Source organism: Ursus maritimus, unplaced genomic scaffold (genome assembly GCF_017311325.1).
Source record: "Ursus maritimus isolate PB19 unplaced genomic scaffold, ASM1731132v1 scaffold_22, whole genome shotgun sequence".
NCBI classification, from domain to species: Eukaryota; Metazoa; Chordata; class Mammalia; order Carnivora; family Ursidae; genus Ursus; species Ursus maritimus.
The window spans coordinates 26,995,379-27,015,336 of NW_024424675.1; the positions used below are offsets into that span (position 1 = coordinate 26,995,379).

The following is a 19,958-nucleotide window of genomic DNA, read 5'->3' on the forward strand; positions in this document are numbered from 1 at the left end:
TATTTTATTTAGGAATTTGATACCTATACCTGAGTGAGTTTGGCCTGTAAGTTTACTTTCAGAAAGGTTTTGTTTGTTTATTTTAGCTTTATTAAATGAGCTGAATAATGTAGGAGTTAAGTAATACTGGAATTATTTCCATCTTAAATATTTGCTAGGACTTGATAGTGATTGCTTCTGGCCTTCAAATTTTCTTTGAGAGAAGATTTTAACTACTGATTGAGTTTTCTGAATGGCTATAGACCCATTCAGGTTTTCTTTTTTCTTTTTGTTGAGTCAGTTGGGGAAATTTATATTTTCCTAGGAATTTGTCCATCTTACCCATTTTCCAAGATTTTGGCATAAAATTATTCCTCATGCTCAGTTGTCTTAATATCTGCTGTATCTGCAGTTCTCTCCCTTTCTTTCTTTTTTTTTTTTTTTTTAATGATTTTTTATTATATTATGTTAGTCACCATACAGTACATCCCCGGTTAGTTCTCTCCCTTTCTTATCAAACCCGTTATTGGTTTTTTTGTGTGTGCCTTGTCTCTCTTTCTTGATCACTCTTGCCAAAGGTGTGTCCATTTTATTGGTCTTTTTGAAGAACCAGATTTGAGTTTTGTTGATCCTCTTTATTAGGGATTGGCAACTAAGGCCTGTGGAACAAATCTGGCTGAGGCCTGCTGTTTTCTGTGACCAACAAACTAAGAATGGTTTTTGTATCTTAGAAGTGTCACATATATTTTAAAACACACACAAAGAAAAAGATGCTACAGAAAGCATATACGGCCCATGAAACCTGCAGTATTTTCTCTCTGGCCCTTTGCATACAGTTTGCCAACCTGTGAGTGGTTTCTGTGCACATCTGGGCCACCATAGTGCTGTACACCAGAATCTTAACCTCTGTTTTCTACGTATTTGTTTTGTTCGCTGGCAGTTAGTCAAGCAGTGGTTGGTACCAGTAGTTTATGAAAAATGGATGGGAATAGATATGGAAAATTGAAAAACTATGTCTAGCAACGTAGAAGATCACCATTATTCTGTTTTAGCGGTGGGGTATCTCTTAGCATCTTGCAGAGCACCAGTGTTCTTTGGCACAGTAGTTCGAGAGCAGCTATGAATTTAGTTACATTGATCTCACTGTCTCATCCATAGAAATCCTGGATCCTGGAAAGTGATCTTCTCTTCTGGGAGCTAAAAGGAAGTCAACTTTATCGTGTTCGTTGTAAAGCAAACAAAAATGATTTCATACTGCATCATCCAAGTTTCTTGCCAGGATTAATTCGTGGTTCACCGTATCTTTTAAAGACTGCCTGTCACCTTTTTTTTTTTTTTTTTTCCTATTCACCAGTGCCTTTTGCTTACGGAGGGAGTGGACTTTACCTCTTTTACTTGTTCTTCAAGTCACTTTCCTCCAGGGTTTCTTCCCTTTTTTCTGTACCCTTTCAGGGTAGTCGTATTTACACCATTGATTCAGACACTGCATGTAGATTGAATAATTCTTCCAAATTTGCCCCTATTTTTAATCTCATTCCTAGACTTTAGACCCATGAGCTTAAGCTGGACGTCAATGCTATGTCTCATAGGCACCTCAGGTTCAATCTGAATTCAGTCCTTTTTACTCCTAGTCTACTCTTACTTTGCTTTTTATTTTTTTTTTATCCATCTCTCTGCCTCTAATATATTTTCCCTCTGCCTTCTGACACCCCCCCCCCACCAAGTACTGTTCGATCCACTGTGGCAGCTATAATCTTTCTAATACACAGACTCAGCAGGCTTCATGTTTTGCTGCTGCCCCTCTTGCTCTTTGTATTCTAGTAGTACAGTGCACCACTTCCCTGAATGTTCCTGCCTACTTGGGTCTTTGCTTGTGCTGTTGTTTCTGTCTGCTTAAAACACCCTCTCCCTTTTCACCTGTCTGGGAAACACATCCGGTGAAGCTTGGTTCGGGCATCATCTCTTTTGCGAGGCCTCTCTGACTCAAATACAGTCAGCCCTCCTTCCTGCGTTCATATTCTGCTTTGTAGAACAAAACCTTCACTGTGGTGCTTGGCTTTTCTCAGTATACCCATTGTCTGCGTATCTGTCTCGCCTGTGAACTGAGTTCCTGACACACACGAGCCGTGCCTGCCTCTATGTCATCAACTTCTATCTGGCACCTGTTAGGAACCTCATATATTTGATGAAAGAACAAATGAACAAAAAAAAATTATACTCAGAATACGTGTTTACAGCGAGAGTGGTTTTGTATGATAAAGAAGAACAAGCTAATTAAGACAGCAATGGAAACTTCCCTCTCCCCATCCCTTCCACCTCATCATAAGGTTCATTTTGGCAGAATAAGGAGCAGTAGCCGATTCTATGTCATTTCCCACAACCACCCACTTTTATAGAGGCTAGCATTCACTTTGGTCCTGGCGTGATCGACAACCTGATGAACCCAGACAAGACTAAGATAAACTACTTGTCCTCCAGTAGAATAAATATTTCAAATAAAGTCAACCCACGAAAGTCAGGCCAAACAGCTATTGATTGCTAAAAGCCTGAACTTAAGCCCAATGAATATTCCAAAGTTCACCTCCATGCAGCCTGCCTAAATGGTGATCAATATGCAATTACTGCCCCCTTAAACGTGTCTTACACTGCCTACGTGAAGAAGGGTTTTACTTTTTAAATCTTTTGTTTGTTGAATTTGCTTAGGCAGGAAAAAAGAGGGAGACTTGGCTAAATCAGAGTCTTTTACTTTTAGTATTTCCAACAATTCTGTTTTATTTGTGAAATGGTTTGAATGTATGCTGCATGGTAACGGCAGGTGCCCGGGGACATGACCATCCTTCATTTCAGGAAGCCTTTTCCTAGTGACTAAACAATGAGGATATTATAGCTTGGTTTCCTAATTTCTGCTCACATCGTTATGTGCCCTAGTCATAACCTTTGCAAATTCAGGTTTGTGAAGTAGGATACTCAAGTCCAGCTGCAGTGAAAACAAATACATTATTTGCCTAGCTTCCTGTTAGAATTCCAGCTTGGTCCAAAAATCCTTTTCTGCTGAATTTGGAACCTTGTTTACCCTGCTCCTGATATTTAAGATTTCATGTCTCGCAAATATGCCTTTTTTTTTTTTATACCAGTATGGTGTGCAAAGCTCTTTGTCATTTTTCACTTACACCATTGTCATGGTCTCCTAACTCTCCTCCCTGCCCCCCACTCTGTCTTCCCTCTAGTGCCTTCATCACAGGGCCGCCAGAATAAGCTTTCTAGAATGTATCCATCCAGTGCCCTTTTTTCAACATTTCATGTCTTCTCAACATCTGTGAACCCAGGGGCCCCGGCAGCATGTCTAGGGCCTCTTGTGACCTCTGCCCGCCTCTCCTTAGTCATCTGCCAACCCCGGTCATTCACAGCTACCTCTGCTTCCCCTAGGTGGCACGCTCTTACAGCCTCCCATACGTTTGCATGTGCTGCGTACCCACACTGTCACCAGTGGCACCACTCTCTCCTCTCTGCCTGGCAAATGCTCATTCTTCAGATTGCATTCAGATATTACTGTCCACGTGACACCTTCACTAACTTCTCCCAAATAAAATTAATTATCTCCACCGCTCACCATCTTGGACTTAATTTCCATTGCTTTGGGCTTTTGAAATTATTTTTATTTAACTGTCCTTAAATTGCTTACAGACAGGGAGCTTAGAATTGCCAGCAGCTAGTGTAGCGCCTGCTGGACGAAGGCACATGCTCGGTAGTAACCTTTTATTTCCTTTTAAACTCAGTAGCTGTGTTGAATGTCATTTGTGAGTATCTGTGGGTTGTTTTGATTAAGTCTCTGGCAAGGGGAGTAAAGGTAAGAATGTTTACAATACATCCTTGGTCTTTTAAGGTTGGCATCAAATAAGATGTCCAACTATCTCAGTTTGTCCGGGGCTGAGAGGTTTCCCAGGATATGGTACTCTCAATGCTAAGAGTGGGACAGTCTCAGGTAAACCAGGGTGGGCTAGCACCAAGGGGCGCTGTCAACAAGCTCTTTACGTACCCCCTCTTTCTTTCACTCACTGGGACTCAATTTTGGTTGGCTAGTCTGACCTAAGATAAGCATGCCTTGTCATCTTTAGCACTTCAATAATACAATGTCTTAATATTGTTTCCTTTGCAAAAGACTATCCAAAGGGATGTTATTTCTGATTCCTTTTCTTTGGCTTTCAGATGAGAAATTGGGTGGAGGGCTTTGGGTTACGTTATTACCACCTGTTTGGTCAGGCTTGCCTCCCGTTGCCTGGTAATCACCTTACTCCATCTGTCCATTCTCCCCTTTTATATCTTTAGTATCCTTATCACCATTGGCTTCTTGATGCTCTAAAAATATGATCGAATTGTCCATATTCTTAAAATAATAATTTTTAAAAATCTTAGCCTGGTTTTCCTCTCAAGCTGATGGACTTTCTTCTCCAGGCTTTACTAGGAGTAGCTCATTCTCACTCCTTACTCTCTCACCTGCTTTCAGATATTTACATATATATCTGTCTTTTCTTGTACTCCCCCAAATATACATAATCTCTCTCTCCCTCTAAAGTAACTAACACATAATGGTCTCAGAACAAGTATGTTGAATTATATCTTCTCAACTCCTAGAACCTCCTAGACCTCCTTGGACACAAGACAAGGTGGCATGGCTTTTAGTATAGCCCATGTTTTCTCCTCAGATCTAAGCTAGGAATACCATTCCTGTCCGCTTCAAAAATGCCTGCCTTCTGTCTGTTCTTTGACCGTGCCAGCCCATTTCCACCTTAGGGCCTTTGCACGTGCTATTCCTTCTGCCTTTAATATTTTGCCCTTAAAATGTACAAGACTGATTCATCTCAACACTCAGATCTCAGTACAAATGTTACCCCTAAAGAGGCCTTCCTTAATAACCTAACCTAAAATATCCTCTTCATTCATTCTTTTACACTGCATTATTTCCATAACACTTAACACTATCCAGTATCTTGACTTTCCATTTGTCTCCTGCAGTTAGAATGTAAGCTCCATGAGGACTGGGACTTGATCTGTCCTATTCACATGAGATGTATCCAGTAAATATTTGTAGATGTGAATAATACATAGGGGAAAAAGTCATTTGCCAATTTCTACTTTTGCCTGATTATTTCATATTAATTTAGTCTCCCTAAATAGATTTACGTGTTTTTGAAAGCAGAAGCCATGTCTTAATTTTTGTTTTTCTCTTGTGTCTACTATAGTACTGAGTAAGTCCTCAGTGAATACTGAATATTGGCTTGGTTGGTTGATTTACCAGGTATACTAAGATATGAAATGATTGACTCGTTCCTCTCTATCTCATAGAGTGTTAAAGACTGTAAGGTTATAGAAAATTATAGTTCTTAGAGAACTGTTTGCAAGAACAGTAGTCAGTGGCAGGGGAAAAATCACCTTTTTTCTTGAAAACAATTTAACTTTCCTAAGTCTAAAGAGTAATGCATGTTTATTATGGAAAAATGAAAGATACTGAAAAATAGAGAAAGGAATAATAAGATGCAGAAAGCACTTGACAAAACCCAACACCTTTCATGAGAAAAACACCTAAACTAGGAATAGAAGGGAACTTCCCCAACCTTTCATATTAGAGCATCCACAAAAAATCCACAGCTAATATCATTCTTAATGGTGAAAGACTGCATGCTTTCCCCCCTAAGATCAGCAACAAGACAAGGATGTCCTCCTTCACCACCTATATTCAGCATTTTACTGGAGGTTCTAGCCAGGGCAGTTAAGCAAGGAAGTGAAATAAAAGGCATGCCGATTGGAAAGGAATAAGTAAAACTATTTCTATTTGCAAATGATGTTATCTTAAGTCAGTAGACAGTCCTAAAGAATCCACCAAAAAATTATAGTACTAATAAGTGAGTTCAGCAAGGTTGCAGGATAATATAAAGATTAATGTACAAAAGTCAGTTGTATTCTGTACACTTGCAATGAACAGTCCAAAAATAAAACTATGAAGACAGTTCCATTTACAATAGCATCAAGAATACAATACCTAGGAATAAATTTAACAAAAGAATTACAAAATTTATACTCTGAAAACTACAAAACATTGTTGAAGGAAATTAAAGGAGAGCTGATAAATGGGAAAATATTTCATATTCATGGATCAGAAGGCTTAATATTGTGAAGATGGCAGTACTCCCCAAAATGATCTACAGATCCAGCACAGTCCCTATCGAAAAGCCAGCTGACTTCATTGTAGAAATTGACACGCTGATCCTAAATTCACATGGAATTGCAGGGGACCTAGAATAACCAGATAGTCTTGAAAAAAGAACAATGTAGGATTCCCAGTTTTTATTTTTTATTTATTTTTTTAATTTTTTTTTTTAAGATTTTATTTATTTATTTGACAGAGAGCAGCCAGCGAGAGAGGGAACACAAGCAGGGGGAATGGGAGAAGCGGGCTTCCAGCAGAGCAGAGAGCCCAATGCGGGGCTTGATCCTAGGACCCTGGGATCACGCCCTGAACTGAAGGCAGATGCTTAACGACTGAGCCACCCAGGCACCCCGCCCCAGTTTTTAAACTTACTACAAATCAGTGGTTGGTAATCAAGACAGTGTGGTACTGACATAACTTAATAGAATATACTTGAGAATCCAAAGATAAAACTGTGTGTCTGTGGTCAGCTGATTTGCAACAAGAATACCAAGACCATGGAATGGGGAAAGAATAGTCTTCTATAAATGGTACTGGGACCATTGGATATCCCTATGCAAATGAATGAAGTTGTACCATTATCTCACACTACATACAAAGATGAACTCAAAATGAATCAAAGAACTAAATATTGGAACTTAAACTTTTAAACTCTTCAAAGCAAATGTAGACAAACTCTTAAAAGCAAACATCTTCATGTCATTGGATTTGGCGATGGTTTCTTAGCTCTGACACCAAAAATACAGGTAACAAAAGACAAAACAGATGAGTTGGACTTCATCAAAATTAAAAACTGGTGTGCTTCTAAAGATACCATCAGGAAAGTGAGAAGGTGACCCCTAGAATAGAAGAAAATATTTGTAAACGATATATCAAGGACTTGTATCCAGAATAAAGAGCTCTTACAACTAAGTAATAAAAAGAATTAACTAATTAAAAAATGGGAAAAGGATCTGAATAGACATTTCTCTGAAGAAGATATGCAAATTTGTAATAAGCACATGAAAAGATGCTTGACAGCATTAGTTATCTGGGAGATGCAAATTAAAACCACAATGAGATACCATTTCACACCTACTAGGATGGCTAGAACCAAGAGTTCAGCTGACAACTATTGGTAAAGATGTGGAGAAGTCAGAACGCTTACACATTGCTGGTGGGCATGTCAAATGGTGCAGCCAATTCCGAAAAAAGTCTGATGGTTCCTCAGAATTACTATATGCCCCAGCAATTCCACTTCTAGGTATACATACATCCAAGAGAAATGAAAACATATGTCCACTCAAAAACTTGTACATGAATGTTTTTAGCAGCATTATTCATAATAGCCAAAAGGTAGAAACACCCCCACTGGTCATCAGTGGATGAACAAATAGACAAATTGTGGCATATCCATACAATGAACTATTAATTCAGCCACAGAGAAGAAGGAAGTACTGACACGTGCTACAGCATGGATGAATCTTGAAAACATGCTGTGGGAAGGAAGCCAGCCACAAGACCACATATTGTATGATACCCTTTACTTAACATGTCCGGAATAGGCAAAGCCATAGAAACAGAAAGTAGATCAGTGGTTGCTGGGATGAGATGGGGAGGGGGGAAGGGGAGTAACAGCCAAAATAGGGGATTTCTTGTCAGGATAATAAAAATGTTCCATAATTGACTATGGTGATAGTTGCATATATCTATGAATGTACTAAAATTCATTGAATTGTACATTTTAAGTGGGTGAATTGTATATGAATTATATTTTGATTAAAGCTGTTAAAAGAAAGAAAAAGGAATAATAAGGCAATTCGTAGTCCCACCACCCTGAAATAAGCTCTGTTAGCATTTTGATCTGTTTCTTCCCAGTCTTTTTTTAACGTGTACTTTTCACATAATTGAGGAAATGCTTCATATAGAATTTTGAATATTATCTTTTGTGCTTATCATTCTGACCATAGGACCTCGTTCATTTTATTATAGACTTTGCTAATTATTAACAAGTATGTAATATTCTGTGTAGATCTGCCATTATGTAATAATTTTCTCATTGGTGGCCATTCAAGTTGTTTTGTTTTTTCTTTCTTTTTCCCCCATTATAATGAGAACTCCCCCCCCCCTTTTTTGGAGACTAGAACATCCCCATGAAGTGCTTATATGAAACCTCTTTTGTTCCCAGAGAAAAGAAGATCTCCCGGAGCAGTGCCCTGAAAGTGCTGGACCATGCCATGATTGGACCTGAGGGCACAGACAATTGCCATAAGTTTGTTGATATTCTTGGCTTACGAACCATCTTTCCCCTCTTTATGAAATCTCCCAGGAAGATCAAGAAAGTGGGAACCACTGAGAAGGAGCATGAAGGTAAGGTTCGCTGGAGAGTCAGCCTACTTCAGGTGCATTAGGAAGAATCGGGGGAATGAGAGCTACTTTGAATAGCTATGTGTGCGGTTGAGGAGCTGACTCTGAGACTGAAGAGCGCCACCTTTTCTTTTCTTCCCTTTTTCTATGCATGGAAATGCAGCCCGGAGAGCCCAGATCATTGATGGTCTTTGTTGTGTTGGTTCTCTGCTTCCTTAAATCCTAGTGGTTCCATTTCCTTCTGGCCTATTAATAAGTCTGTGCGTGAGGGTTTTGTTTTCTTCACCGTAATTTGTAGTGAGGTGTCTCTCTGATGGAAGACCCTTTTGAAAAGAGTAATGAGGTGGCAACACATGTCACCTCCAGAGTGGTGCTTTCATGTATTTCTGTATTAAAGTATGATTCAGCCAACATCAGGAATTGCCGAAATAAACTATTTACAGCCCAGGTTCCCCTTTTTATGTTTCTCCTCCCTGATGGTGCACACTCCCAGCAAAATGCTGCCATGAATTGCGATGCTGTAACCAGAGTAGTTACTGCTTGGCCAATCTCCTCCTGCTATTGTCTGGTGGCCTGCTGCATCCCTCCCCCCTGTAAGTAGCTGCAGTGCAATCTGGAAGGCCAGGAATTTATGAGCATTGACGGTTCTGCTGGAGACTAACAGACACTTGCACTGGGGAATTTACATGGTTGGATGGTTATTTTAAAGTGTGGGGAGGGGACAGAGAGGGGGCTGAGAAGCTGGTGTGTGTGAGAGAGGAGAAAAACCCGAGCTGATTGGCTCATTTGGTTGTCTTGTCTGAAGTTAATGTTTGTTCCATGGTTTGGGTGATTTTTTTGTCGGTGATTGGTAGAATTGGTGTGGATATCTACAGGATCTTTTGCGTTCCTCACCCTCCTAGGTAAAAGTTTGAGAGTTCCTGTCTATCCCTTCTCAAATGGATTTGGCTTAGCCTATTCCAGCTCAGAGTGGCTAAAGGGAAGGTGAAGTGACTGTCTTCAGTGGTCACTTCCAGCGGTGTCTTCTCTGATCACATCAGCTCTCCAGAGACAACCGAAAGTCTGGTAGGGGTGGAACTGGCAGGGCAAAGAACTGGACTCATGATCTGAGAACAAGGAGAGAGTTCGGTTCACCCCCGGTCAGTTGTTGGCCACACACCAGTGGTGAACACGTTAACCCCACTGCCAGTCTGTGTTCTTTCCTCAATGGGAATTCAGCAAAATGAGGCCCTGGGAAAGGGAATGCGTTGTTTTGGAGATGTAAGAGACAAAGTTTTGCACACAGTCACCAGTCATTGAACACCTGCCACATTTCTGGCACTACTGGGTTATGGGCTCTCTTATTCAGGCTTCACAACCTACGAAGTAGATCTGTTTTTTAGGCAAGGAAATCAGCTGAGAAAGGAACCAACCTCTGGTTCTACAGCTCACGGGCTGTGTGACAACAAACCTTTCACTTAACTTCTCTGGACTGCATTTTCCTTTCGGGTCTGTAAGATGAGGAAACTAGACCAGTGAACTAGAAGCTCTGATATCTATACCTTAAGATTCTGAGGCACAGGCCGTAGTTGTCAAGGCTTTGTCCTGTCCTCCAGGAAACTCCTCAGGAACTGCACCGTGGCTGACCCGCTGGGTTCTGTTGAGAGACCTGATGCTGCATCTCGAGCGTGCTTGAAGAAAGGTATGGTAGGAAAACAGCCCTTAGCAGGCTCTTGCTCTGTGTGTATGGTACTGAGTAGAGGAAAAGTGACAGATTCAGTGAGCAGCTGTTTCCATCTGAAAAATGTGCCCAGTGGCGTGCTGGTAACAGTACATTTGCTTTAGAGTACCCGCATTAGAAATTTGATAACATTATATTAGTGAGAGCAATGGCTTGGTAAGACAGCTCCTGGAAGTCGTGTTTGGCCTGTAATGGCTGGTGAGGGTGAGCTCTGCATTCGGAATACACCAGCACCCAGACGGAAGAAGCGAACCCCAAGGAGAAAATGCAGCCCTGGGCCTCCTGCCCCTGCTGGTTGCCGCTGCTCCTGGCACACTGGCCCTTGGACCTTGATGGGAGCATGAGAATGGAGGCAGGGCAGGGCAGGGGCACGTTGTCAAGGTTTCTCTGTCCTGTTCTCTGGGTTATTCTGCCTGTGCTGGCCCCTCTGACGTACAAGGACCAGGTTTGTGTGGTAAGCTAGAGCACAGCAGCCTCAGACCACCAGGAGTATCTGCAGATGTGCCCAGCTCATTGTTGCCCCCAGGCTTCTACCGTGCTCTCCCCTCCTTCTGCCACAATTTTCGCTGACCTGTCTGGATACCTTTCAGTCATCCTTCAGGTCCTTAGTTTTTTGTTTTTTGTGTCTTTTTAAGACTTATTTATTCATTTTAGAGAGAGAGCATGAGAGGGAGAGAGAATCCCAAGCAGACTTTGGGCTGAGCACAGAGCCCAACACAGGACTCGATCTCATGACCATGTAATCACAACCTGAGCCGAAACCAAGAGTCAGATGTGCAACCGACTCTGCCACCCAGGCACCCCTTTAGGTCCTTAGTTTTGATGTCACTTTCTCAGAGAAGCATAGGATGAGCCCCTAGACTAGAATAGAGCCTCCTATTACATGGAATCTTGGTCCTAGGACTTCGCCGTCATAGCCATAGATTATGGAACCAGTGGCCTTGTCACCTCTGGGTCCCAGGCCTTTGCCTGATGCTCCGCGTGTGGTGGATGCGTGGTAAACATTAATTGACTGCATGAATGAACAACCACTTCTCTAAAGGACTGAAGGTTAAGTGCAGGCATGGATTTGGGACCCTCCCTAGAGCCCTGCATGATTGAAGTCCATGCAGTTGACTTTAGTAGATTGTTTGAAAGCAAAAACAAATAGGTTGCTAGCCGTAAGTTTTACTTTGTTTCATTGGCTTTGAAATTATGGCAGAAGCCCCCCTTTAGAGCCATGCCCTTAAGAACCACATCTGAAATTGAATAAAGGAGCGAGGTGGCCAGAAGGAAGAGCTCTCATCCCCTAACACTTGCTGTCGATTGTAGACCCCAAAAGGTGGAGACATATCTTGCACTCCCCACAGGAAGAAGCTTATACTTTCCTACCCCAGCAGGAGGAAGAAAGATTTTCCCCTTGCCCAGCAACACTGCCTAGCCCATGAAAAGCCACTACACTTCGAACCCCTGGTTTATTCGGGTGTACTTTTGTTTATAACATCCCCTCAGAACCTCCCCCCCTTCCTCTATCGAAGAGCAGTCAGTCTTCTTTGTTCTCTGAACTTGCGTATAGTTTTGTCATAGCTTGAATGACCTGAATTGTAATTCTCTACTAATCCTGAGTAAACCCATTTTTGCTGGTAAAATGACTAATAGTTTTATTTTTAAGATTAACATACATAATGGTTAGAACTTCCCTATATAAGTGAGGCCGCTGTATGGCAAGCTTCTTTTGGTAATCCAGCAACTCCTAAGTAAGCACTGTAGGCTGGAAATTAGCTTGCCAGTCCAGAACTTCTAGAGGGCTGCCCTGCGCGCCTCCCTTTCTTGTCAAACCTCAGGGACTTGTCACATACAGGAGTGAACTGCCTCAAGTTCATCCTGGCCCAGTCTCATTACTTGTCGCCTCTCAGCACCTTCCCCCAAACTCTTAGAGTAGTAGTCTAGCCTGGTGTGGTACAGATCGCTCCACTGCTTATCAACCATGTGGTCTTCCTGAACTCTCGGAGCCTTAGTTGCCCTGTCTGTGAAGTGCTAGATCTGCCACATGGGGTGGTTGTGAGGGTCAGGTGAAATGACCTATGTAAACTTAGTGTGGACCTCAGACTAGAGTAGGTGCCAACCCTGTCTCCAGTTCTGCCCATCGTGGCCTTTGTCCCGTGCACCCATCCTCCTGAGAGGTCTCCCGGAAGCCAGGCTGCCCACACCTGGGGGAGGGGGTGGCTGCGTGTGACTGGGAGAGTGTGAGTGGATTTTACTGGCCTGTGGTGTAATGGCTCCATGAAAGCTGCACGAGACCGGGCAAACTGCTTGTTGATGGGCATGGCAGGCGCCATGATATGCTAAATAGTGGGGTGGCATAAAAACAGCTGTGTTCCCCAAACCGACAGAAGGCGTTGGGAGAGGAGAATCTCTAGATTAAGGTGACTCTAGAGAGGAGGTAAGAAGCAAAAACCACACTTACAGCCTAGAATTGCTGGTAATTAAGTTCCGCTTCTGTGAGTTGGGCTGGAGAAGGACAAGAATTATTGTAATTGAAATCCTTTCAGGTTTGCATAATAAAACCTTCAGAAATAGATCTGGGGAGGCACTTAGCTTGGGGGTTGGGTTGGAAAGAAAAAATTTGCCCTTGGGTATAATAGCATGATTGGCTGCCTCCTTGGTTTTATAAGGATTAGTACAGTATGCGTTGTCTCCTTGGTATTAACTGCTTCAGAATGGGAGGGAAGAAGAAAAGAGCTGGGATCCAGAAATGGCATTTGACCTTTACTTCTTGTCTCTTAAAATTCTTATTAAAATAGGTCCAATTTTCCTTGTATTGCTTCATTAGGTAGGTGAGTTATTGAGTTTGTAGCAGTTCTAGTTAATTGCGCAGTTTTAACATTGTTCCCCTGGAGGCTGTTACGAGCTTTCGGGGGGTGAGCTATGAAGCAGCGTGTAGGTGTGTGGTGTACGTGCTAGGTGTATGCACACATTCTCCCTCATCAGCAGTGACAGCAGTTGATAACAGGTCCGTGCTTTAAAGAATACTTTTCTGTCATCTGCAAAGAATTTTAAGTGATTCCAGTGGACTCCATGCATCAGGAAGTGTGTAGTTGGCTGGTGCTTCCCAGCAGCCAGGAAGTGCAGACCAGAGCTCCTGCCACCTACCTGCTTTGGAAGGAGGAAACGGCAAAACTTTTCCTACCGTCAGAAGAGAACCGAGTTTGGTCAGCATCAGTGAAAAACATTTTTAATGCCCCCACAGTGGGTCGCGGCTGACATGGCATCATTTGGGGCTGCCTTTTATCAGGGCTCCTGCTATGTTCAAAATTTAACAAAGACAGGGAACAAAATCCTGGGGGATGCTGCTCTTCCCTGATAGTCCATCTCCAGGTCCTTTTCCTTGGCTTGTCCCTGTCCCTCACACGTTCATTTTTGCATGGGTTGACAGTGTCTTCCCTTAGTTATTTTTGTGTTTTACTGTTTATACTCTTCTTGATTTCATCTACTTCCTGCAGCTTTAACCCACATCTCTTTGCCGTTGATCCCCAAATCTTCAACCTTGTGTCTCTCCCAGGCACTAGTCAGTTCAGCTAATTAACCAGCGGACAACTCCATCAGACAGGGCAACTCAGCTCATTCAAAACCATACTCATTCCTTCATTGCCCAGGGCTCATCTGCTTTTCCTGTCTGGGTAATGGTCAGGGCACCACCCTCCACTCCGCCACCCAAGGCAGAGATCCACACACCATGCTTAACTCTCGTAGTCCCCACAGGTAATTTGATCATAAGTCCTACAAATTCTGCCTTAGTGAGCCAGTCCTCTGCGGTACTGACTCTGCGCTTGTCACCTCTCCAAACTATCACTACAGCCTTAATAAGTCTCTCTGCCCTAGCCTCCCACCTCTCCTGTCCCCTCGGAATCTGTCTTGCATGCATGCTCCCACCCAAATGAGAGAGGCACTCCCAACCCACAACTGTAAAATTATAGTTTACAGAAGGGAGGGGAATAAACATGGGGAATAAAGCAATTTCACATGTATTTACCAGAAAACCATATTAGCAAATACAAAACATAACAAACAAGAATTACTTCATTATTAAAGGGAACAGGAGAACAGGAGTGCTTAGTGAGGAAGGGACTTCTGGTGGAAGGGAGAGGAGGGGTATAGGCTAGCCAGGATTTCAGCCTACCAGTTTGTCATTACCTGTATTCAGCATCTGTAGGAGTGTCTTTACACATCTGATTATGTTTGAGTCTTAAAGCTACCCCACAAGGGTGTTGGTACTTCTCGTTCTGAAAATGAGAAAATTGTAATGACTTCAAGTCATATAGTGGCTAAGACTTACACCCTCAGCTTCTGACCACAAATCCCACACTCATTTCATGAGGCCATGCCAGCGGTATGTGCTCTTCTGGATCCAAGCCAGCTTGCTCTTGTCTGGGTTGCTGGTGAAATTAGAAGTTCTTGACCAGAAGACCTTGGTTCTAATCTTGGTGCTTTGACCCAGGGCAGGTCATCCTGATAGTGGAGACTCTAATTACTTACCCTTTCAAATTGCACAAGTTATTAGGAGCAAATTGCAAAATTGACTCAGTAAGATTGTGTCTAAGCAATTCTAGTGCCCTTCACGGGGCTCACTCACGGTAGGTGCTCAGTACATATTGGTGGAATGTATAAGTGAATTTATTTAACACCAGTATAGCATTAACCGTCGACAGTCAGGAGCAAGGCAAATGTCAATAGCTAAGAGCATTGCACAAGTCGAGGGATTCTTACCATGTTAACAAATGTATGGTTCTCCCACAAGGTCACTCAGCTTCTGTCCCACAGTAGTATTTAAAACATATTTGTTTATTCATCTGTAAGAATAGGATTAATAACCTATCTCCTTGGATTAGTGTGAGAATTATTGCTGCGAGGTGACTGTTAGTGTGGGTCTAACATTGTGTGGGGGTTTGATAAATGTTAGCTTATTATAGATTATTTTAATACTAACCCTAGACATCATACTATACTAATAGTTGTTATACTCGAGGTTATAAAAACCTAGAGGAAGGCTTATTCTAGGGATTCTGGGAACGCTTAAGAAAAGAGATGGCATTTGAGTGTTCCTTAAAAGATACATAGTGTTCCTTCTTATACCAGTGAGGGAAATGGCAGAGGGGACAGTGGGCGCTAAGGCATATATAGCTAGTTATTGTGATATGGATGATTAAGAATATGGGCTTTTGATTAAAACAAGACTTATGTTGGTGTCTTGGTCTTGTTGTTTACAAGCTGTGTGACATTGGGAAAGTTGCTTAACCTCTCTGAGTCTGTATCTCCTCAATTGTAAAATTGGGATGATACTGGAATCTGTCTCGTAAGGGTGCTATGTGAGGATTAAGTGAAATAAGACAGATCAAGTGCTTACTAGACAGTGTCCGCTTCCTTAATATTAGTGGCTGGGGTGAAGATGGGTTTTCCATTTGTGTTCCTCTTCTTTCTCCTCTGTTGGTGATTTTTATTTTTTTTTATTTTTGTTTTTTAAAGATTTTATTTATTTAAGACAGCCAGCGAGAGAGGGAGCACAAGCAGAGGGAGTGGGAGAGGAAGAAGCAGGCTCCCAGCGGAGGAGCCTGATGCGGGCTCGATCCCATAATGCCGGGATCACGCCCTGAGCCAAAGGCAGACGCTTAATGACTGAGCCACCCGGGTGCCCCTCCGTTGGTGATTTTTAAAGTATCCACCTAAGGAGAGATTTCCCTCCCTGAATCTGCCATTCTTAGCTGTGGACTATAAACATGTCAGTCCCATGTGGAAGATAACAAAAACCTTCCCCAGAGAGGACATACCAGGGAGCCCCATGTCCCCACTTCTCCATATCGTTTGTAAACAGAAGTGTCAAAGATTTTTGTCCCTTTTTTTTTTTTTTAAAGATTTATTTATTTATTTACTTGACAGAGATAGAGACAGCTAGTGAGAGAGGGAACACAAGCAGGGGGAGTGGGAGAGGAAGAAGCAGGCTCACAGCGGAGGAGCCTGATGTGGGGCTCGATCCCATAACGCCGGGATCACGCCCTGAGCCGAAGGCAGACGCTTAACCGCTGTGCCACCCAGGCGCCCCTGTCCCCCTTTTTATATTCCCCAAACTTGAAAATTACAGCGGGTTGGTTATAGCGGCCAGGACAGTGAGCAAGTGAAGAGTGAATGGTATTTAATTTTAAGAATGGCATTAAGTCATGTACTAACAGGCACTTTATGTTAAACAAGGATGGAAATGTCTTGCTGGTGTTTTTGTTGCTATTTGAAAACCTCATAATTGAACAGTTTCTGGATCAATTCCTTTTCTCTCCCTCCAGCTGCTTGTCTCATTCCTGACCTCAGATGACAAAATGTGCGGATGCTGAAATAAGCAATGTGTTTGGGTTCCTTTCGTCAAGCTTGAGGGGATGATTTTGAGTGTTGCACATCTGGCTTGCTAACTGGTTCCAGTCGTATTAAGGATTTACCCACAGGCCTTTCCCAACTAGAGCACAACATAGTTGTTTGCCAGTGAGGAAGACCGTGAAACAGGATTTATTTGCCATCCCGGAAGAAACTGCTCTTTTCTTTTGTGCAGGGGAACAGGGGAAGAGGGAAGATAGACTCATGGTCAGCTCACATTTATTGGGCATCTACTGATGGACTCAGGGCTTTACACAGGTGTACATACTTCATGAATTAGGCAGTTTAATCTTCTTTTTAGAGATTAAGAGTTTGTTAATTACCGAATACCTTTTAGCAAGTAAGTGACAAAAGCAGAATTTGAGCTGTGGTCTGCTCCCAACGCTCTTTCCCACACCAGGGTGGCTCCAGCGGTCTTCTGGTTGGCATCCAGAGGCAACACAGAGCAGGAGGAGGATTGTCTTTGGAGGAGGACAGACCTGGCTTCAAATCCCAGCTCTACCCCCAAACTAGCAGGTAGCTTTGGGCAAGTTATTCTGTCTGGATTTTGAATTCCTCATCAATCAACAAGCCTGATAAAACCTTTCTCAAAGAGCTGTGTGAAGAAAAACGACCATGAGCATCCTACATAGCCTAGCATGTGACAGTTTGATAAATGATAATATAGCTACTGCTTATCAGTCTCCTTTCCAAAACAGTCCTTTCAACCTCTCCGAGTTTTCATGTTTACATGTAGGGTGCCAATTCATTAGCTTTTGTGGGTGTGAAGCCCAGCTGTGGACCGGGACTTAATGTATGGACGGGCTGGGTCATAGCAAGAGCTTCCAAAGAGATAAGACAGCCACTGTTTAGTTTGATGGCCTATAAATGTGGACCCTCAGTTATAATCCTGATCATGCTAGCCGCATCAAAATATATCCTGTCTCGAATGAGGTACCAGACCCTTCTATTTGAGTTTGACTCACATGTAGAGGGTCTGTTTCTGTGGATAAGAGCCCTCAAGGTAGGCTAATGAGTCTTCATTCATTCTTTTATTATCCGACCACTAGCCCCTGCTTTGTGCCAGGCTTGGTGCTGTAGATGGAAGGTAAACAAGCTCACAGCTCAATTAGGGAGACATAGAAGCCTGTATTTATACTGCAAGGTAAAAGGCAGAAGCAAGCATGAAACACTGTGGGAGCAGGGGCTTCCCATCTGTCCTGGGTGGTGAGAGAGCAAGTGGAGATTAGAAATCACTCCACCTCAGATACATGGCTCTTGAGCCAGTGTTCAGTATGAGTTAGCCAGGTGAAGGAATGTCAAGTTAATAAAGCAGCATGTATGAATAAAAGTTGGAAGGGATAGAATGTAGTGAGCCTTAAACCATCTGCCTAGAAGAATCATCTGGAATCTTGTTTCAAATGTATTCTTCTGGGACATGTTCTCACATTTTCCGGTTTCACCAGTCTGAATAATGTTGGCGAATCTATGTTTTTATTAGGCTTCCCAGGAGTACCCTCTGAGACCAGTCTGGCACCAGCCCTTGGTGAGAAGAGCATAGAGCCGGAGATGAGGTAGTTAAGCAGAAGCCAGACCTTGAAGGATCCTGCAGAGCTGTTGTGAGGACTGACTTAGTTAATACGTGTGTGATGCTTAGGACAGTACCTGGCACCTAGTAAGCATTCATGGATGTTGGAGGTTATTGCTGTTCTTATATTATTTCATTATGTTATACTAAGAATGTTATCCCCCAAGTGTTTACAGATCATAGGTATAGCAATAATTTTAGTTGTTTTGACTCTCTCAGCTAATTTGGCACAAATCTGAGTGGAGAGATGAAGGAGAAACAACCACTCCTGTTTTTCTTTTGTGTTTTTCATTCTGCCAGGTAGAAACTTAGTTCTCTAGTGACAGCATTAGCTGAATTCTTATTCTGGATATAGAATTTTCCACTGGTGCATTTATTATTTTGTCAATATAACTCTGTTAGTTTTCATTTATAATCTTGATTAAATTTTATAGAACTAGTTTAGTATGCAAAGCATCTCCTTTGTAGAAGTAAGACAAATACCAGGAATGTAGAAGCAATAGTAGAAAAGTAGCCAAAACTTTTTAGGCTATTTCGCCAGCATTTTTAGGTGGTACCAAAATGAGGAAGTAACTTAGGGGCCAGGCAGTAACTGTGGGCTCTGGTTTATTAAAATTCAACACATAGTCTTTACTCAGATGTGCTTCCTAATGTTATCATTTGGGAGTGTTTCTTGTTCTGAGTACTCTGGGAGGTTTTTACATTCATTATCTCATTTCACCTAATCCCCACAATAGCCCCATGAAACATGTGTTATTACCCACATTTTACAGGTGAGAACACTGAGGCACAGCGAAATTGTTGTCTCGAAAAATCCCACAGCTAGTACATGGTCTTTACTAGGATTTTTCTGTGGCTTCCAAAAATTGAATCATAAGCTGTGTTCTTCTCCTTCTCCGTGTTGTGCTCACCTGTAGCAGGCCTAATTTAAACTGCTCACTGTCTTTTCCTGTTCAATTTCTTTAAGTCCTCAGTAGTCCTGCCCCCCACTATTGCATAAATAACCTCTGTCTCTCAGTCCCGAACATTTTGCCCTGCCACACTTTATTCACCTCTTCTTGGCTTCCAACTTTGAGTGTTATCTACCTACTGATAGCCTCCTCTCTCCTCGTGGCCTCCCAGAACTGAAGCTCAGCACTTCTGCAGCCTTCAGTTTCTGTTCCTAAACAGACCTGTCTGCTTGCCTTGCAATCGCCTGTCTTTAAACACTTCACTCAGCACTGGTCTGTTTTCTCCCTCTGTGGGGCCCCTTTTGAGAGTGAGACATAAATCTGTAGTTTTTGACCCCCCACTGATCAGTATCACTCGAAGAGCTTTGACAAAATACACATGCCTAGGCCCCACTTCCAGAATTTCTGAGAACTGGGACTCCGAGCATCTGTATTTTTAAACAGCTTCAGAGCCTGTTGCTTAGCTAGTTCTGAGAACCACTGGCTAGAATGTTCGGAGTACAAGCATAGATAAGCATCCTTTTTGATTTTTCTCTGTGCCAAGAGAAGATTCTTGACATGGTGGGTCTTAGGGGAAGGGTTGCTGGAAATGGCTTTGTTGCTTTTTCTGAGTATGAGTAAAATAACCTATTGTAGAAAATTCAAGCATTTTGGAAAGGATGGAGGGCAAGTAAGAATCACCCCCAGTCTCACCACCCAGAGTTAATTACTGGAAGCATCATGGACACCATCCACTCAGACATCTATGTTAGGAGTAGGGGTTGTGTATATGTGCATATAATTTTGCATAAATGG

General features: G+C 42.5%; 1 protein-coding gene across 2 annotated transcripts in view; it reads left to right on the forward strand.

The window, feature by feature from the left end:
- Nucleotides 1–19,958, forward strand: part of CTNNBL1 (catenin beta like 1) — a 156,051-nt gene that overhangs the window by 86,637 nt on the left and 49,456 nt on the right. For both annotated transcript variants that reach the window (XM_008698113.2, XM_008698114.2), the window contains exon 11: nt 8,352–8,533. In XM_008698113.2, the coding sequence (XP_008696335.1) occupies nt 8,352–8,533 (182 nt within the window). The remainder of the gene's footprint in view (nt 1–8,351; nt 8,534–19,958) is intronic.